Raw genomic sequence first — 20,936 nt, 5'->3', positions numbered from 1 at the left:
TGAAGAGTTTTAGGTCGAATGCACACATTCTACCTATTCATAGACCCCAAGGCAAAACTTAGGCTCAAAAATCTGAGGTCCCCTGCGGCTTAGTTGCCCTTAACTTCAACCAATCAAAGCTCTTTGGAGGAGCCAAATTTGCTAAGGTAACTGTAATCCCAGTTGACACTGATTGTCCCATGAACACTCTCAAGAGGTCACGATAAGTTTTCTTATGGTTGCTTTCAATTCTTGCACAGGATATAAATTCTGGCATTAAATCATCAATACACAGTATTGTACCTAATTCCTTATGTATCTTATATCATAAAACAGTGATTTTTCACCCATTTATGACAGAAGAAAGATATTATTTCTGTATGTAAAATATCCAGGTTGTTTTTACCTATTTCCAGTAATATGGGGGATACTGTATGCTTTCAAAATCCCTCTATCAGAATTATAATCCATTTATAAAATATCATATGCTTTCAAATTTGGATTAGGAAGCCCATTGAGCAGATTGCAACATTCCAAAAAGAACAATAGTAGCCAATTCTAAAGAGTTGGTTGTGTCTTGTAGTCCTATAAATTTGAATGCCATCTTGTTGGATTTCATTCTAAGCAAAAATAAGTTGATTTTCAGAAAACTTGTGGATTTATCGGTGTCATAGATAATAATTGGAAAACCTAGGATAAAACATTAGTATTTTAACTCCAGGATCAGTATGACTTTTATTATATCACATGTATTGATTAGCAGAGTGTGTGTGTGTCTGAAATTATTATTCAATTATTATTTAAATTATTTAACTATTAAATTATTATTTTAATTATTTCAACTGTACAAAATTTAATTTATTTAATAAATATTTATTAAGCACTTATTATGTATCAGGTATACCTAGAAGTAAAATTAGTTTTGTATCATGTCAAAAGAAAAAAGTGCAAAGATTTCAATCAATTTCCAATTCTGAAGCACAAATCCTATGGTAATTTATGAAAAGTATCCTAAAAATGGCTGGGTGTTTGTGTTAAAATATTCATGATAACATTACTTATAGAGAAAAATATTAAAGCTTAAAATCAAACTTAGCCAAGATCTTAAGTTAGTTACAACTTATTCACATTATCAAAATGATGCTCTTAATGAACATATAATAACAATAGAAATTCTATTGAATACGATTTTGGGGTATATTATGTGTATGTATAAATCTAAGTGCAGAATTTACGCATAAGAAAAAAAGACTGGAAAGATAAAATCTAAATTGTCAATGCCAGTTGTTTGGTGTGAAACAGGTAATATTTTTGGAATTTCTTAAACATTTTATAACAGCTTTTTTGAGGTACATGTTAGTGTATATCCAGAAAACATCATAACAATTAAGATAACGAGCGTACACACCACCCCCCAAAATTTTCCCTTAGAAAATGCAACAGAAGTTATAGACAGCTTCATTAAGGGGACTAACTTGAATAATAACAGTTCACTGAATAGAGACAGAGATACAGAAAGAGATATAGAGATATAGTGTGAGGGGTATAAATATTAATATGTGTGTATATATCAACCTACTATAGTTCAGAAGCTTTTTTATTCTATTTTTTCTTCAATAACTCAGGGAAAAAATTATTTGCTTTATTGGATTTTTGAGGACTAAGTAAGAGAATAGGTTGCATATTTCATCATCTGTGTTACTATATTACTGTCTATCTTAGGGTTCGAGGGTTTGTAACATTTTGGAGGAAGAAAGAGAGGAAGGGAAAGAAAAAGATGAAAAAAAAAGTGCAATAAGGGACAGATTGTATGTGTATGTTCTCTGAAAAAAATTGATTTACAGAATTCTTTTCATACAAACATGTTTGGCAGTGTGTGGGAGGAGCTTGAAAGCAATGGCAAATTGCATTGTGTGTATTATTCGGCACAAATCATTTAACCTGCTTTTTGAAAGTTTTCTCTAAAATACAAACCAAACTGTTAGCCTCTTCTGCTTCTCAATCAGCAGGATTGATTCAGAAATAAATTTGTCAGATCATAAAAAGAATGTACCAAACAAATTTAATAACCTATGCTTATTAATATCCTAGCATCAGCAACCTATATCAAACAGAAATAAAAGAGAGGGTATATTAGCTCTGATTTGCTCCACTCACAATGACAATCATTTTTAGCAGAGTGATCAGACTTTACAGAATATCTCTAAATCATGTAACGTAAATCACTTGTACCAACATCACACCTCCTCACTATAGGCAATAGAGAATTCAAATCTAATCTTGTTGTTTTATGTTAGTTTCCTGTTGCTACTGTAACAAATTCCTATAAACTCAGAATCTTCAAACAACACAAATTTACTATTTTATAGTCTGGACGTCAGGAGTCCAAATGGGTCTCACTGAGCTAAAATCAAGATTCAGCAGGAAGACTCCAGGGGACAATCCTTTTCCTTGCCTTTGCCTACTTCCAGAGGTTGCCCATATTCTCTAGCTCATGGTCCCTTCCTCTATCTCCAAAGTTAGTCGTGGCTAGTTGAGTCTTCCTCATAATCCATCATTGACGCTGGCCCTCTCTTCCACATCTAAGTACCCTTGTGATGACATTGAGTTCACGTAGATAATCCAGGACAATATCCCTACTTTAAAGTCAGCTGACTAGCAATTTGAATTTTACCTGCTACCTTAATTCTCTTTTGTCGCACAATGTAACACATTCAAAGGTTACAGGGATTAAGACATTAAGTCTATTATTCTTCCAACCACAGTTCTCTCTTCTTCTCTTGGTCCTAATGACTAACATATTAAACCTTGTTCTGATCCTGCAGGTCTCTTTTTGCAGAAACTGCAGGTATATGTAAAAGTGTTTCCAAAAAAGGCTTTATTACAAAACATTATCCCACAAGTTTGCAATAGTCTAAATTTATGTTACTTTTCTTTCCAGGGATGACAATGAAACACTTGTTTCTGGCTGCTGCTGCTGTCTTCCTGCATGTTTTGATTACAAGAGTATGTGAGGATTGTATGTTTTATGATTACTTTTGAGAAGAGGATAAGAGCTAACCCTCTGCTAGAACTCACTTTGTTACAGGCACTGTTGTGAGGACGCTATGCCCGTCACTCACCTAGTTCTCACCATAGCCCTATTAGGCAAGTACTATTCATAATCCCGGATTACAGAGAAAGAAACCAAAACAAAAGGAGGTTAAGTCATATGTCCAAGGTCAGATAACTGGGAAGTGACAGAGCCTGAAGGTAAATTCAAGCAGTTTGGCTCCATGGGCCTGTGCCTATGTCATGATAGCCTCTCTGGATAATTCAAAAAAGCTAAAAATGTAGGGTGGGAATTACTTTCTTTACAACCGATCCATGCATTTTCCAAGACAAAGTGGGAAAAAGGTATTATTTTTTAGTTTTTACCCAGAAAAGGTAAGTATTTCATCAATATCCCAATTGAGCTCTCTGACTGATGACTATAACAAGAATTTAACACATCCAAATCAAATATAAAATGAAAGGTGCAACAGCACGGAGAGAAGTGTGTGGATCTGTTAGCAATGGGGTTAATATATGAGGCCTGAAACTCACCGCTTATTAAAAACAAGAGTTTCAACATCCACACAGCAGAAACCAAACATTCAATGGTATCTAATAGAATATAAATTCCTAATATTTTATGATCATCAACTAACATGTACCTCTAAATAACCTCAATGATATAAAGAAAATATTACATCTTTTAATGTACCCAAAATATTTTTACGATGAGCTGAAGTTAATAGTTTTGGTAAAGAACATGAGTGGCTTTTTTATTTTCACATGCTAAATAGGAGAAGTCAAAAGTCGAAGGCTCTTAATTCAATAAATGAAAGAAAATCCATACATGTTAGATTACTGGGGTGCTGGTTTGGATCTTTTCACTCACACTTTTTTCCCAAAGAGAAACCAGGTGGAGCTCTTGCCCGATACGCAACAATCCTCCGGCAAGCTGGAGGTGTGGCATATTGGAGTCATCACCAGGTATAGGCTGTGACCGTCATGGTGGGGAACTAAAAAGCCTTGGAGGAGAGGTTTAAGAGAGGAAGAGTTCAAGTTCTGAGATACCAGATGGTTGAGTCATCCATGTGGATGCTGAAGTCCCTCCATATGACTGCAGAATTTGGGGTGGACAAGATGAATTGTTTTAGGAGACCCAGTTTCTATAAATGAGAGAAATTGACAGGAAAACCATTGTAGGAGAGTAAATGTTCAGGAATGATGTAGGTAGAGCTAATTGCCATGAGTTTCACTGGACAGGGTTTTTTCTAGAGGAGCAAGGAGAATTATAATCTGGAACTTGTAAGGGGATTCTCATGGGTTCCCAACCGTCCCTCAGATCTAGCCCAGGCTACCTGCAGTATGACAGGAAAATAACACCTCGTGAGTGTGCTTTTGAGGAAATGACGTCCACAGGGGACAGTCTCTAGAGGAGTCTACTGATTTTATAGTTTTCTCCCGATATCGTTAAACTGTTGATATAAAATAAATGACAATAACTACTTCTATATTTGAGCAAGGTATGGCTGAATCCTATCCATTCAGAAACTGTATTGATAGTCTTGTGGTGGCTGAGGAATAGATAGATAACCACTCAAATTATACTACATGAGCTTTGTCACTTTAAAAAAATAGTATGAAACGCATGTGATATATCACACACACACACACACACACACACACAGAAGAAGATGCTCTTTATAAAAATTAATGCTAACCCAAAATATTAAGGCCATGCATTGTTCTTAGTGAGTTACAGGATAAAAGGTAAACAAATGAAAAGAACGGTCACAAATTCTAGGCTGTAGTTGATTTGAATTCTATTTTGGTTTTTTTTGACAAATAATAAAATAAACAAAACTTTTATTGTCAATTCCATATTACAAAATTTTTTTGAATTCTATTTTGTATGTATACATACTGATACAAATATCAATGTTTTCTCATATGAATAAGACAGAGATGCAGAACCTGGGTTGAAGATATTAGAGGTTTTGTACTCAATAATGAATCTTTTAGATTCTCCCAGACACATACCTTTAAATAATATTCAAGTGCAAGTGTTTATTTGGGAAGCAGAGAGAAGGCTTGTAGGAGGTGGGGTGAAGAACGAGCCAAGGAAGGGAAGTCGGTCAGTAAAAGGTGTAATATTATCAAAACATCTTCCACTGTGGTTCACATTGCCCAATAAAATGCTTCAACATGGTCCAAAATACCAGTCATAAATCTGAAGAAAACCAGTCACAACCAGAACAGTCACTGTTCTATAGACTTGTATAATGTCAGGCTGACGTTCAGAAGTCCTCAAAACCAGCACCGAAGAAATGGAGACTAATATACTGAGATGTTGTAGATTAAAAAATGCTGTTGATCACTATTCATTCAACATCAATTATAAATTCATGTCACAAAGTCTACAAGTAATATACTATGCGTTACAAATTCCACTTAAAAGAAGTAAGACTAATTAATAATTTTCTGGTAACAGGCAAAACCACCTAAAGTTCCATATGATACACTCCTTACAGAACTGGCAACTGTCCAAGAAGAAATAGTGGCTGTACATAACACCCTCAGGAGGGGAGTATTTCCACCAGCCAGCAACATGCTAAAAATGGTAAGATTAATTAAACAGCAACCACAACAATGCCAATAATAGTAACGGTGTTTACTGAGATTTTATTAAGTTCTATTTGCTTTCCATATACTAAAAGTTTGGTCTTCACAAACAAACCTATCATGCAGCAGCAGAAGAAACAGAGGCACAGAGAAGGTAAGTAGTTTTCCCAAACTCATAGAGTTAGTAAATGACAGAGCCACAATTCCAACGCAGAAAGTCTAATTTCACGCTTAACGGACCCTAAGACAGTGCTTCTCAAACTTGAGCGTGCTTAAGAATCAGCTGAAGCACTTGGTAAAGCACAGTTCCCTGGACCCCACTCTCTGAGGTCTGATTAAGGAGGTCTGGGATGGGGACCACTCCAAGCTCCTAGATGATGCTGCCGGTCAGTATCGTCCATGTAGCAGACCTTGTTTAATAAATTACAGAGGCATTTCACAGCTGTCTTCATTTAGCAGCAGCCCAGAGGCTGACACTCCCTGAGAATCAAGATGTCCAGGTTCAGGCTTCCCTGGTGGCGCAGTGGTTGAGAATCTGCCTGCCAATGCAGGGCACACGGGTTCGAGCCCTGGTCTGGGAAGATCCCACGTGCCGCGGAGCAGCTGGGCCCGTGAGCCGCAATTACTGAGCCTGCGCATCTGGAGCCTGTGCTCCGCAACAAGAGAGGCCGCGATAGCGAGAGGCCCGCGCACCGCGATGAAGAGTGGCCCCCGCTCGTCGCAACTAGAGAAAGCCCTCGCACAGAACGAAGACCCAACACAGCCATAAGTAAATAAATAAATACTTTAAAATAATAATAATACTTCTTAAAAAAAATAAAAAATTAAAATAAATTAAAAAAATTAAAATAAATAATAAAAAAATAATAATTAAAAAAAAAAAAGATGTCCAGGTTCTAAGCCAGGTGGTGCAACCAGATGAACAAATATTGGCAAATCTATTTCCCAGTTTCCTTGCATCCCATAAGAGAAAAGAGAAATCGTCTTTCCACTATAAACCTGCTGCGTGAGCAGACTAGGTGCTGCCAAACAAAACAGATTTAGGGACTACTCGGGTGTATTAGGTGATTAGCCTCACCTATATTATATACTGGAAGTATCACTCAGGTTTTTGGTATCGTAAGCCTGGTTCTTTAGCCCTGGACTGGCTTAGAGGAACAAGGGTCAGAAATAATGCAGGCTATGGGAAGTGATTCTAAGAGACAGCTTCCTCATGCAAATGACAAAGAGGAAGGAAGCTAGTGACGAGAAAAATGATTTTGAAATTTATCTCTTGGTCATCTTAGAATCCAAAACAATAAAAGCCAATAGTAGCACAGGCATTCTTGCATTGTGAGTGTTGTAGCTAACATGCATATTGTGCTTACTATTGATTGGCAGGCTGTCTTCTAGAAGCGTATTGCATTATTTCATTTAATTCTCTCAGTCGTCTTGTGATGTAGATGATACTATCATCTCTGTTCCACAGATAGTGAATCTGAACCTCAGAGAAATTCGGTAGCTCATCCAAAGTCCTAAGTACTGGATCAGTACAGATTCAAACACAAATGGCCAGCTCCAGGCACCGGCTCTTAACTCTTTACCTTCCTTAGGACAAACAGGGTTCAAAATCCTTGGTTTCCAGATGAGCAAATAAGTGTAGCTGGGATGTAGTAAAGAAGTTATGGAGTGAACAGAAAATATAGTCTCTGATTTCAGAGACTTTATTATTGTGGATTCAAGGTGAATACAGAGGAAACATTAGAACATATTGTTTGAATATATAGAATGAATATATTCAAGTGCTAAGGTCCAAAGGTATGAGAGATCAACAAGATGATAAAGTAAGTGCACCAGTAAAACTGAGTAACATTTTAAAGGGAATATGGGAGTTGAGTTTTTCCATAAATAATGCATAGGGCACAGATAGAAAGGAACTAATAGAATTACAGTAGAGCTGAAGAGCCAATCACAACTGCCAGGCAGATATTTTCCAAAAATGAAAAAAGTTTCTGCACATAGGATAAGAATTTTATTTGAATAGAACCATTTATTAAAGCCAGAATTCATAACTTTGCTGCAATAACCATGAATACTTACTTTTTATTTTAATCATGGATGTATCACAAAAAAATTAGTATCTTACCAACATTAATCAGAGGAAATATCCTAAAGAGCTTCCTCAAAGAGGTCTGAACTACAGACTGTTTGTAATTAATGTTGCAGGTAGTTTACACAATAAGATAACAGACTCTGAGATGGAGATTAGCATGCATGATGCTTATTGGGGAATAATCTCCAGATTTACACCGACCATGGATATAGATAGAGAAGCAACATAGGGCATACAAAGAAGTTTGGTTGTGATGTAGGCATAACAGGGTCCTCAGCTAATCCTATGCGAAGCTGTACAACTAGGACAACTCAGCACAACCTTGTCCTGAGTTGGAGGGAGGTTACATGGCACTTATAGTTACTACAGCTACTTGCTGTTAGATATGGGCTGCCACAGGGAAGTGAGTATTCTCATCAATGAGGATAATTTTTAGAGAAGACAGTAGGGCAGGACTCTCAGCTTAAGAGGAAATAAGTGCTTCAGTTCAGAAAGTGATCTGGGTATGGGTAGTGCATCATGCATGCACAACTAGCAATCAGCAGTAAATTAACCAGATAAGTTCCAGTCCTACTTATTTGGTAACCTGATCATAATAGGCAAGATTTTATACTTGTGAGTCCAATGATGGTGTCCCCGCTGCCAGGAGATGCTATGCCCTAATGGGATGTGTTATGTCATCTCTACTTTTTCAATTAGATGTATCCATCACTGAAATACATCTTTTCTTGCATGAAACAGTCAAACCCTAAAAAACCACATTTTTACTTTGACCCTAGGCTAATGAGTTACTTAATTAACCTCACAGTTTAACCAATTCATCAACCTGAGGGGTAATTCTGTAAAATTCACACAGATGGCAGCCTATGCATATAAGAGAGAAACTTCTTCGGTGTCAGGAAAAATATTGAAAACCTAAGGGCATCATCCAAAAATTATTCTCAAGCGTAGCTGAATGATTTATGTGAAAGCCTGTAGTAAATAAGAAAGGCCACAACTTTTGTTGGTAATAATGTGTTGCATGCAGGTATCGGGACAGTCTGTTAAGTGGATGTGCATAATATGAGAATGAAAGAATGCCTGGGAGAACATCCGTCACATAGTCCCATAACTAGTGTGGACATAGTCCCGTGTCCTTTGATTTGTGTGTGACTCATTCAAATAAATCACAAAAATGTGCTATTCTTTTCTACACAAAAGACCTCATATTTGTAGATACAAACTTTGTCTCTTTTTAGTAGATTTTCTGCCTTTCATCTACTTTGAAGAAAAACCCAACAAAATGTTTCAGCTTAGCACAATTGACACACATCACGAGTTAGGAGCACACACTCCAGAGCCAGAAGAACCTGGATTCCAATTCTCTTTTTGCCATTATTGGTTGTATTATCCTGAAAAATTATGCAACATCTCCGCGCCTCAGTTTCCTGATTTGAAGATGGGGATAACAATAGTGTGTCCCTTGTAGAATTGCTATGAGTTAAAGATGAGAGAATATACATATAGAATTGGTAAGAGGTCCTGGCATGAAGTATTAGCTATGATTTGCTATTATTATTATTCATAATTTAGGTGGAAATGTGTAATACTATACATGTTTCTAATCACAGAAATATTTACTTATTGAGCATGTAGCATAAGATTTATCATGTCACAGTTGTATTGCACAAATTATCACATTAAAACTTTTGAACAAGCTGCTGGGTATGAATTGTGGGGCATATTTTACAGATGAAAAAAAACTGAGATTCAAAGAGATTAAATAATGTGTCAGAGGTAAAACTACTAATAAATGATGGGATGAATTTCTAACCCTGGTCTGTTCTACTGGAAGCATTTACTTAAATTCTTTAATATTTCTGAAAGAGAAGCTACAACTGAATGTTACTGCCAGATTGTGATTTTGTAAATTCAAGGGCTAAAACAATGGATTGAAAGATTTGTCTTCCTCTTCCAACCAAAATATTTAAGAGAGGTGCTGTGATTTAAATTGTTAGCTAATACAATTGAGGATATTGCTAGCCTTGGATTTTTAGAAACAATAAACTAGAATCTTACCAAAGAAATGTTTATAAGGCCATGTGCTTGTATTTCACCTGTAGAACTGGAGTGAAGAAGCTGCAAGAAATGCCAGAATGTTGTCAAAAGATTGTGAATTGGTAGAGAGCAATGCACTTAAGAGGCGAATTACAAGTAGGTATACGACACAGCTTTCTGCTCAAAAGTTCTCAGGAATTGTTTAGTAACCTGGTATGGGTAAGTTAAGTCATCTAGCCTATATTTACATTTGCCCCATAAATGGTAGCAATTGTGGCCCACTGCACTGTTTCATTATTATTAATTTTTGAAATTGGAGATTCAAAATTTCAAATTCCTGATTCTGGTCACCAAAAGAAAAGAATCAAAGCTCTCACTATCACAGAAGAGTTCAGTAATGTGAAGATGACTAGCTGGAAAGCTGTATAGCTAGAAGGTTTCCACTCTGTATATTTATTTCAGCTTCTCACAATATTACCATGGGGCTATCTTTAGCTTTGGAACACTAATACAGTTGAGAAGTGAGTTATATCCAACTCTACTGAGCTGCCCATGAGAACAATTTTAGGTGCTCAAAAATGAGTCCATCTCATGCCATGTATATTAGGTGGATCCCTGCTGGTTTCCAGAAAAGCCATCAGTACCTCCTACACAAGTAGACATTAATAACATTTATAGGATACTTGTCTATTATAAATATTTTAAAATATTAATGAAACTTCCATATTTACAGATCACTAGGCATCTTTGCCCAATGTTGTTAAGCAGTGAATTAGCAATGTGAGTCCCCCTGCTATATTTACAGATTATTGGGCATCTTTACCCAATGTTGTCGAGCTGTGAATTAGCAATGTGAGTCTTCCCTGCTCCAGAGAAGGGCAGTTTACTCCCAAATATCATATTTGATCAAGGCCCACGTCACAAGAGGATGGATGGTTAAATGAGCACATATTTATTTCAAGGTCTATGCATGATGAATACCTCTGTGTGGCTGCTTTCAAGCCATGGGCCTGGTTACATTGCATAGGTTATTCTGATTGGTTTCACCCTTCTCCATCAGCTTGGACATGGCAGAGACTGAGATGTTGGTTGATCTGATTCCCAAGCTTGCAGATCATCTCCTACTGTCAAATTCTCAGCAAACTTGAGGACCACAAGTTTATTCATCAGTGAGAAAGAAAATTGTTAGCAGAGATAGAGCTGAGTTTGCTTCCTCTTATCAAACATTGCTTGGATGCCCAGTGAAACATTTGTAGAATAAAAGTACGAAAAGTATCCTTATAAAGTATTTCCAAATTTTGTAGAGTATGACCTAGATCTTTTTCCTCCTTTCAGATACTTTTTGTGGAGAAAATATGCATCTGACATCTTATCCTATCTCATGGTCAAACGTAATCAGAATCTGGTACAGTGAGTCTAAATATTTCAAGTACGGGGAATGGACCCCGACAGATGATGACGTGATGATCGAGCATTACACACAGGTAAACTGTGTGCTGGCAAATATACCCATTGGTTAAGTGACCATAAGCATGCGTGGAAAATAGGCGAATGAGAACCATGGGAAATCATTCTATCCATTTTATGCAAACTTGCACCCTTTAAAGATTTTTGTTTACTTTTAGTGGGAAATAATATTTGGAAACCAGTATCTGGGATCTGGGTATGTGCAAGGACAGAGAAAAAACTAGGGAAGGGGTTGGAAAAGGAGGCTGAAACCTGATAAATGCAAGAGTGGAAGGAGATGAACACAGAAGGGAAGTGGGACTATGTCACTGCAGCCTTATTAGCTATCATCAATTTTACATTGTATTTTAAATGCAATAGAAGTCATTAAACAGGTAAGTGATTTAACCTGATTCATGTTTTTAAAATACCATTGGGCTTCAGTGTAGATAATAAATTAATTCTACAAAAATGACTTTGAATATCTAAATCAGGTGAGTTATTTTCCAGTAAAAAATAAATTAACAAAACTCATCCAGAATGGATAGATTTAAACATTGAACATGTAAGAAATACAAAAATGGAAAAACAGCTGTTGTCCCCAAAGCAGAAGACTCAGATGTGACCGCAAAATCTATAATAAAATTTACTTAAAATAAAGCCTACTTAAGATTAATGTTAAAAGCTGACAAAGATAGTACATTTAAAACTCATAGACTTAAATCACTTATGCATAGCAATGCGGACATTTCTAAGTAAAAGGTTAGCAAATAGCATTCTTCTTTTAAGATTGATATCCTTGGACAAAAGCAGTATGTGCCAGGAATCCAAGAATGTTATAGCATTAGACCATTTATTTATATAACTTACGTTATCAGGCAGAGGATAAAAACCAAAATAATTACCCAGAGAGCTAAAAATATGACAAATGTGTGACGTCAATTCCTACTTTCCATTTCTTTTAGATAAAAGTAGACTAGCCCCACTATTTCCATCAAAAGAGCATGAGCTCTGTTACTTTGGAATAGTAATTTAATATTTCCTCTTCCAAACACTTATAAGGTTTATTATTTAATCCCCACCATATACCTATGATGTAAAAGATAATATTATTATATTCCATTTTAGGAATAGGAAAATGAAATTTCAAGACAAAGCAAACTGGTAAATACCATCCCACCAGGAAATGGTAGAGACAGACTTTGAACCTGACTCAATTTTTTCTCGAAGGTCAACTCATTACTCTCCACCATGCCAGTTTTTTGATGATTAATTAAAGTTCCTTCCATGCTTTGATTTTTATATAATCACCAAGCAGCCTTCATCAGGTTATCATATATCCCATATAGATTTGATAAGAAGAAGAGAATGAGTCAGGGTCAGCGATGGCAACTGAGTATGCATATGTATGTGTGTTATCTAGACACATGGGAATCTTCCTGTTTCTAGGACTTCCTAATAAGCCATGCTCAAAGCATCCTAAAAACATGTGTGTTTATTTTCAATCAAGGATAACAATATTCAGAGAGTAATCATTTAGCAAAATATCAAATTGTTAATAAAATAACCTTATCTTTACAGGTTGTTTGGGCCACTTCTTACCTTATTGGCTGTGGCATATCATCATGTCGTAAAGGAATTCAGTATCTCTACGTTTGTCACTATTGTCACGAGTATGTATTTTACAGCTTAGTTTCACATAGCTTTTAGAAATGTATTTCCCTTACTAGTTTCCCTAATTTAGTTTCTCAACCATTATAAAATAAAACTCAAATAAATATTTCTTTTCAGTTAATAACTTTAGGGATACAATGTCTTTTAGCCAACACCTAAAACACTACACCCCCACACACATATTTTTATTTATATTTTTCTAAATAAATCTATATCTCAATATAATGTTCAAATTAGGCACTATTACCAGTCATCTCGCTATGTGTTATTCCTTCTTCAAGTAGCATTAGTTAAGAGAAACAAATTTCATCTAGCTTAAGCAAAAAAAAAAAGGATATTAATTTTAACAGTGCAAGAGTATTTTTAGAATGCAAGGGCAAAAATGCAGTGGAGTATCAAGAATGAACAAATGAAAAAGCCAAGTGTTTTTGTATTTAGCATTTTAGTCTTGGCATATGTATTTCCTTTAGAAATTAAATTTACATGTTACCAAAGGTGTGAGCAACAAGTCCAAGAAGAGATCATCTGATTGCTCTGGTTAGGGACAGCTGTACTCCTTTGTCTTGTCACCTCTGGTTATGAAGCAAGGTCAACTTCAGAAAAGGGTAATTGCAAGAACCCACAGGGACCCACTTGTGTGGCTTGAGTGGTGATTATCAGAAAGCAGGGATTGTTCTGAGCTGGATACAAACCTCCATTAATTTACTACAAATGCCAGTTTAAATGTTATTCTGCTAAGGAAAGTTGTTGGTCTGCATATGTCTCCTTCAGCTACCTGTGTTTACTTGTTCAATACACAAGTCTTTCCTCCATAAGATGAGCTCCAAGTATGGTATTTATTGAACTCCCATCTCCCATGTGTGTAGCACAATAAAAGATACGCAATATGAATCAATGAAACTGATTTCTCTCATAGTAAGTTACCATATTTACACTTTAAATGAGGTCTCCACTATCCCTGTAGATTCAGTAGCTGTAGCATATTCATACAATAGCTCTATGTGAGCTCTTTTCTGGTTTTATCATGTCTTGATTTCAGTACTTAATATTTGTTGTGATTTTATCTGTGTGATTAGTACTAAAGACAGTAAGGTCTCCTTGCATATACAATGCATCAATTGTACTAAATCCTTGTGGGAGCTCATGGTCTGCAGTAAACTTCTGACAACACAAAAAAGAAAAATAGAATACATGGGGCTGAGATACGAGAATTTTCTCAGCCAAAGATGAGGCCAAGAGTCTGACAAAACCCCTTGCTGAATTAAGTAATGTTTCTTTTATAAATTCAAATTTTAACAATTCATTCAAGGAGAAATATATCAGATAGAATGTTGTTTCAACTAGAATATTTACTTTATTTTTTATGTAATATTAAGTGAAAATCAGGAGTTTGGGGCTTTTTGAGCATGCACAAGCCACTTGTTCTCCTTGCTTGGCCCTGCAATAAACCTTCCTCTGCTCCAAAAGAAAAAACAATTTAAGTGAAAATCAGCCATAATCCCCATTGTTTTCTTAGATATCTAAGGGAAGACCGTCTTCTCTGAAATTTTAAATTGGCTCAAAACAGGAAATTCTCATCTATTCTCTCTCCCCAAACTCCAACACTGGCTTTATCCATGTTGTTGTACTTTCATCTTTTATAATAGTGCATGTGTTTTTACAAATGACACTGACATGTATCAAAATTCTCATGACATAGGGCAAGATGAAGTTAGAACATCTCCAATTTGACTCACTTAAAATTTTTCTTACATTATTAAGAACGATGCCCTTTTACATAAATGTTTATCAAGTCCTTATGGGTATAAATAAGGCTAAGAGTCCTATCATAAATGTTTCTAAAGCCCCCTGCTTGTTAGAACTTGACTGTCCAAAGAGATGCAAATTGTCTAAATATTCTGAGCACCTCAGAGTTGCCTGCGGTATATTCAAAAAGATAAATTATTCTCATTCTAAGGCTAGAAATCTTACATGTCTTAGAGATTACATACAAGTGGTTAAAAGTGGTTTTCAAAAATTGTTTCATTGTTTTAAACTATTTTAATTGATTTTCAATAGTGAGTAAAATTTTATATGCATTTTTCAAACGTCAATTTTATTAGGCCCTTTTTTCTTTATTCTTTTTTAAGGGGCAATGAGCCTGACAAAAAGAATGTACCTTATAATAAGGGAACTCCATGCGGAGACTGTCCAAATAACTGTGAAGATAGACTTTGTAGTAAGTTTTACATCTCAGTGTGCTTACTCTTGACTGTTGATCTGGGAACCGTATGTCCTTAAAATCAAGCATGTAACAATATTGTACTTTTCTATTACTTTTTCCTCAATCATCCCAAAGGAAAAATCAACATTATCTGATTTCCCTTCCCCCACCCCCAGAGCGACCCAGAAGACCACTGATTAAATCTATTGGATTGGAAATTAGAATGTCCAAGTCTAAACTCAAGTTTCCACCCTAAAGCTTAAAGTTCCCACCCTAATATGGGCACCTCGGATAACATGTTAATATAAGTATAAATTTTTCTCTGCTCTATAAAAAGTTTCTTGGCTCTCTTATTGCAGCCCTGAAGTTAGACATCTTGCTTTCAGGTTATCAGTGTTCTCAGATTACTTGTGGGTCATAACCTCGCTAACCTGCCTGACCACTTATCAGGGCTGGTAATTTCTTACTGAGTGATCCTTATTCTTTGAAGTTTCCGCTGACACATTGGAAGATATTAGCTGATGATCACACTGTCTGTGTATCGCACTTCCTTTTATTTCCTAAGTAAATCTTACCTAAAATGCAGTATTAACCAAATGAGTTCCAATTACATGTTCATTTCCTTAGATAGCAAAAGTTTCTTTTTATAGAGCTTCCTGCAGGCATAATTCCTTACTCCACAGGGATATGTTTACATCATAATTCTCAATAAGTTTGTGGAGAAATAACAAACCTCCCCCGCCCAAAAAAAATATCCTTTACCTTCAGATTTGTAAGACCAAAAAACTTATTTTCCTTCACCTGACCAGGTCATTCTGTTTGCTTTTAAAGCAAGGAAAATGTAATCTCTTTCCCTTTACCAATTTCTCTCACTCTTGCTCTCTCTCTCTCTGTCTCCCTCCTCCTTCCTCCTCCTATCATTTTCAGTAATTCATTTCTGAAAATAAATGTACTTGGAGAAAGATCAAATATCTACTAATTATCTTTGCTACAGGGAATGGGGTAGGGTTTTTTTATCCAAGAGACAAAAGCAATGTCTACAATGGAATTGAAAGATGCAATAGAAGTAAAATGAGAGTAGAAAAGAAAAAAAATATTACTTAATAATATTGACTATATAACACAGACTATACATCTCTTAAGCCCTTACTCACCTATAAAGGCATGAGAAGATGAGAGATGAGCTTTTGAGTCAATATTGGGTAACCCTGCTTCTTCCTTTCAGCGAACCCTTGCGTCTACTACGATGAATACAGTAATTGTAAGACACAGACACGAGGAGGTCCTGCCTGCAGCCACCTGTCAGTTCAACGACTCTGCAAAGCTAGTTGCCTGTGTCCCACTGAGATAAAATAGTCTTTTGTTATTTGCAGCTGTAATGTGCTGTTGAATCATACCTTTGCCCTTACTTTGCTTCAGCAGTTTCCCCTGCATTTCATGTGGTTTTAATTACACCTGAGATCTTAATGTTCACTAATCAAATATGGGCATCAGTATGTTTACGACAGTGCCCCTCACTCCTGTTCTGATACATCGTGAAGTAACATTGTTTTAAACTTTCTTAAAGCTGGGGTGAATATGATTGATGAAATATGATTGAACTATGAAATATGGAATGAAATATGATTTAAATATGAGGCAGTTCAACACCTGCCTCATATTTAAATCATGTGATGTCTCGTTCTCAGGCTGGCATGATTCAGTGGATTGGATAACTGATTCAGCAACCTGTACTAAAGGAGGGTCTTTCCCTGTTTGACTCCTTCCCCTGCTTTCCCAGGTCTCCAACCACGCTGATGTTTGTCTTTCCTGTACAATTTACACGCACGAATAATTCTTCACTTCTTAACTTTACTTCTACCTTAAATCAACCATTAAAACAATCCACAAAGCAAACAAAGAGTCCAGTCTCATTACTTGAAAGGTAAACACTGGTTAATTGGAAATGATTTAAATGTCTCATTGTTTCATTGCCATGTCTATACACATTTGTAAAGCAGGGCAAGAAAACCGTGTGAGTGCTTAATTTAACAAAAGATGTATTCATCATTGATTACATGCAAGGGGTAATCCATATACGGAGGATATTGTCTCCCTCATTTCAAACCGAATTGGAACATTAAAGAAACCTAGTCAGGAGGGCTGTAGTAAACAAAGAGCCCATGGCTCTTCATTGGATGGGTCCTTGCCAAGAAAGAAGAGTCTTTCATCTTCCTGTTGGGCCCTGCTCTCCTCACAGGGCATGAGAGCTTCCCCTTCTGGTCTCCTGACTCTCTACTTCACTGAGGTTTCTGTTTATTAATCTTTCTCGAGGGCAACTTTTTGAATACTTCCCAACCTCACTCCAATGACCACAGCTTATCAGGAGTGTTTGTGGACACAGCAGCATTCTTACTCCTAGACTTGAAATCTCATGGTATGTTCCAGGGTCACCGTCAGGGGGAGTGTCAAGACTGGACTCAGGAACTCAAATACATTGCTCTATTAAAAACAGACGTGCGGGGCCTCCCTGGTGGCGCAGTGGTTGAGAGTCTGCCTGCCAGTGCAGGGGACACGGGTTCGAGCCCTAGTCTGGGAGGATCCCACATGCCGCGGAGCGACTGGGCCCGCGAGCCACAATTGCTGAGCCTGCGCGTCTGGAGCCTGTGCTCCGCAACAAGAGAGACCGCGGTGGTGAGAGGCCCGCGCACCGCGATGAGGAGTGGCCCCCACTTGCCGCAACTAGAGAGGGCCCTCGCACGGAAGCGAAGACCCAACACAGCCATAAATAAATAAATAAATAAAAATTAAAAACAAAAAACAAAAAACAGATGTCTGTGGAGACAGCCCACACTCTGTCTATGGAATGTGTATCTCTCTAAATAAACCTGCTTTCAGTTTAAAAAAAAAACACAGATGTGTGTGTGTGTGTGTGTGTGTGTGTGTGTGTGTATGTACATATACTAATGGATGTCCAGAAAACCTGTAAAACAAAGGTAGTAAAGAGCGTCACTGAGGGCAAAAACCTGATTAGATTGTTGGGTTTGTAGTGGAGAGCAAATGGGCACAAAAATGGATCCAGATTACAGGGAAACTTGAAGGAAAGACAAACTGGATGACTTGGATTTGATGCCATAAGAAAACGTAATACATCCTGATTCTCAATTTAAAAAGCTCTACAATAAAAACTCATTTCTCTGCAGATGTAAATGGAGGCATGTGTAATAAAATGATCCAAGATATGCAGATGGACAACTGCCTATATTAGGGGTCATTGTTCTAAGCATTTGGTAACCTGGTCATAAAAGCTAGATTTCTTTACTAGTGAGGGCATTTGTATTCCCTTTGCCAGAAGATCTTATGCCCTGATTGGGTATTTTCTGTCAGTTCTACTCCTTCAGGTACATATAGTTTGATAGAAATATGTCTTTTGGTGTGAAATAATTAAAAGCTGTAGAACCATGGTTTTTTCTCTGTGCCCGGCTGAGTTACTTCATTCATCTCAGGGTTTAGAAAATTCATTCACATGAAGGGTAATTCTAGAAAATGACCACAAGATGGCAGCATATACATATTATCGTTAAACTTGTTTTGAAGCCAAGGAAAATTGTTAGATTGATGTCCTAAAATTATTCTAAAGAGTAGCTAAACGATTTGCATAAAAAGATTATAGTAAAAACAAAACAAAACAACCTCCACACTTTGTTGGCAACAGGTCACAGTCCTTTAAGTGGATGTACACAATGAAAGGATAATAGTGTTAGGGAGGTTATTCGTCCCCCACCTACTGATTACTTGTAGAATAGCTGTTGCTGACAACGACCTGATAACATATCTGAGCCTCAGTTTCCTCATTTGCAAATGGGAATAATAATAGTCCCTCCTCCCTTGTAGAGTTGCTGTGAGGGTAAAGTAAGGGGAAAATATATACAGAATTCCTAACAGATCCCAGCATGTTGTGTTAGCTATTTTTATTATTTTTATAATGCACAATTTTCCATTGAGATGCCTGACACTATAGTTGCTTCTAATCAAAGCTGTCATTTATTAATTGTGCTCATAGTACAAAGTTTAGTATATCACAATTGTATTGCATGGAGTATCTCATGGTAATAAAGGTAATACATGGCCTTCATTAAGTTGAGGTAGTTTCTATTCTAGTTGTTGAGTATATCACAAAAGGGTGTCGAATTTGTTCAAACACTTTTGAAACAACAATTGAGAAGATCATGTTTTTCCCCCCTTCCTTCTCTTAATGTGGTCTATTAAGTTGATTTATTTTTGTAGGTTAATCCATCCTTGATTCCAGGAATAAATCCCACTTGGTCATGGCATACAATCTTTTTAATATACTCCTGAATTCAGTTTGCTAGTATTTTTGAGGATGTTTTCAAAAATAATCCTAAATTTTACTGTAGTTCCCTTTTCTTCTAATGTCTGTTTATGGCTCTGATGTTAGCATAACACTGGCTTTCCAGAATAAATTAGAAAGTTATCCCTCTTCTTCAATTTCTTGAATGAGTTTGAGAAGTATTCATGTTAATTCTTCTGTAAATATTTAGTAGAATTCACCAGAGAAACGTCTGGTTCTGGGCTATTCTTTGTTGGGAGATTTTGCTTACTAATTCATTCTATTATGTATAGGCCTACAGAGCTTTTTTATTTCTTCGTGACTTAATCTTGACAGGTTGTGTGTTTCTATGAATTTGCCCATTTCTTTTAGGTAATTCAATTTTTGGCATACTATTGTTCATAGCACTCTCATAATCCTTTTTCTTTCTGTGATTTTACTTATTTGTCATCTTTTTTCTTAGTCAAATCTAGCTAAATGTTTGTCAATTTTGTAGATGTTTTTGAAGAACCAACTTGTTGATTTTCTCTACCGTTTTCTATTCTCAAATTTATTTATCTCTGCTCTAATCTTTATTATTTCCTTTTTTCTACTACCTTTGGATTTAGTTTATTATTTTTCTAGTTCCATCAAGTGTAAAGTTAACTAGTTGACTTGAGGTGTTTCTTTTTATAACATAAACATTTACAATTATAAATTTTCATCTCTGTTTTTCTTCTCTGCAAACCATAAGTTTTTGGATATTGTGTTTCATTTTCTATAATTTGAAGACATATTCTGATTTCCCTTGTGATTTCTTCTTTTCCCATTGGTTGTTCAAAGTTTTGTGTTTAATTTCCACATATTTGTGATTTTTTCACTTTTCTTTCTGCTGTTGATTTCTAGTTTTATTCCGTGTAATCAGAAAAGATACTTTTAATTATTTCATTTTTTTAACATATTAAGATTCATTCTGTAGCCTAATGTGCGTTTTCTCCTGGGAAATATGCTGTGTGCACTGGAGTAAAATGTGTATTCTGCTATTGTTGGCTGGCATGTTCTTTGTATTTCCCCGTTGATCTTATGTCTGTCTGATCTATCCAATATTGAAAGTGGGGTGTTGAACTCCTACTATTACTGTAGGGCTGTGTTTCTCTCCCTTGATTTCTTTCAGTGTTTGCTTCAGGTATTTGAGAACTCTGATGTTTGGTGAATACATGTTTATAATTGTTATATCTTCCTGGAGAAGTGACCCTTTTGTCATTCTTTGTCTCTAGTAACAGTTTTTAATTTAGAGTCTATTTTGTATGATATTAATTTAGCCATTCCTAATTTAGCCCTCTTGTTGTTACTATTTGCATGGGTATCTTTTTCCATCCCTTCACTTCAACTTTTGTGTGTCTGGAGGTGTGAAATGAATGTCTTGTAGATGGCGTATAATCAGATCCTATTTTTAATCCATTCTGCCAACTATATCTTTTTGAGAGGAGTTAAATCCATCTACTTGTATTTAATATACTTAGTGATAAATAAGGACTAACCTT

The 20,936-nt window shown here is 36.2% G+C and overlaps 1 protein-coding gene across 1 annotated transcript; it reads left to right on the top strand.

Annotated features, from left to right (window-relative positions):
* The first annotated feature begins 2,922 nt into the window (after positions 1–2,922).
* On the top strand, positions 2,923–16,439 carry CRISP1 (cysteine rich secretory protein 1). Its single transcript, XM_068558871.1, has 7 exons — positions 2,923–2,985; positions 5,501–5,629; positions 9,826–9,916; positions 11,096–11,244; positions 12,788–12,879; positions 15,010–15,098; positions 16,309–16,439. The coding sequence occupies exons 1-7, from the start codon at positions 2,923–2,925 to the stop codon at positions 16,437–16,439; spliced, it is 744 nt and encodes a 247-aa protein (XP_068414972.1).
* The last annotated feature ends 4,497 nt before the right edge of the window (positions 16,440–20,936 follow it).

Source organism: Eschrichtius robustus, chromosome 12 (genome assembly GCF_028021215.1).
Source record: "Eschrichtius robustus isolate mEscRob2 chromosome 12, mEscRob2.pri, whole genome shotgun sequence".
NCBI lineage: Eukaryota > Metazoa > Chordata > Mammalia > Artiodactyla > Eschrichtiidae > Eschrichtius > Eschrichtius robustus.
Note: the sequence above shows the minus strand (reverse complement) of the source record. Positions and strands in the feature narration are given on the sequence as shown.

Coding starts and splice junctions, on each gene's coding strand:
- CRISP1 (XM_068558871.1), top strand. CDS start 2,923: ATGACAATGAAACACTTGTTTCTGGCTGCTGCTGCTGTCTTCCTGCAT. Junction 2,986..5,500: donor TGCATGTTTTGATTACAAGA/GTATGTGAGGAT, acceptor TTCTGGTAACAG/GCAAAACCACCTAAAGTTCC. Junction 15,099..16,308: donor CTGTGAAGATAGACTTTGTA/GTAAGTTTTACA, acceptor TCTTCCTTTCAG/CGAACCCTTGCGTCTACTAC.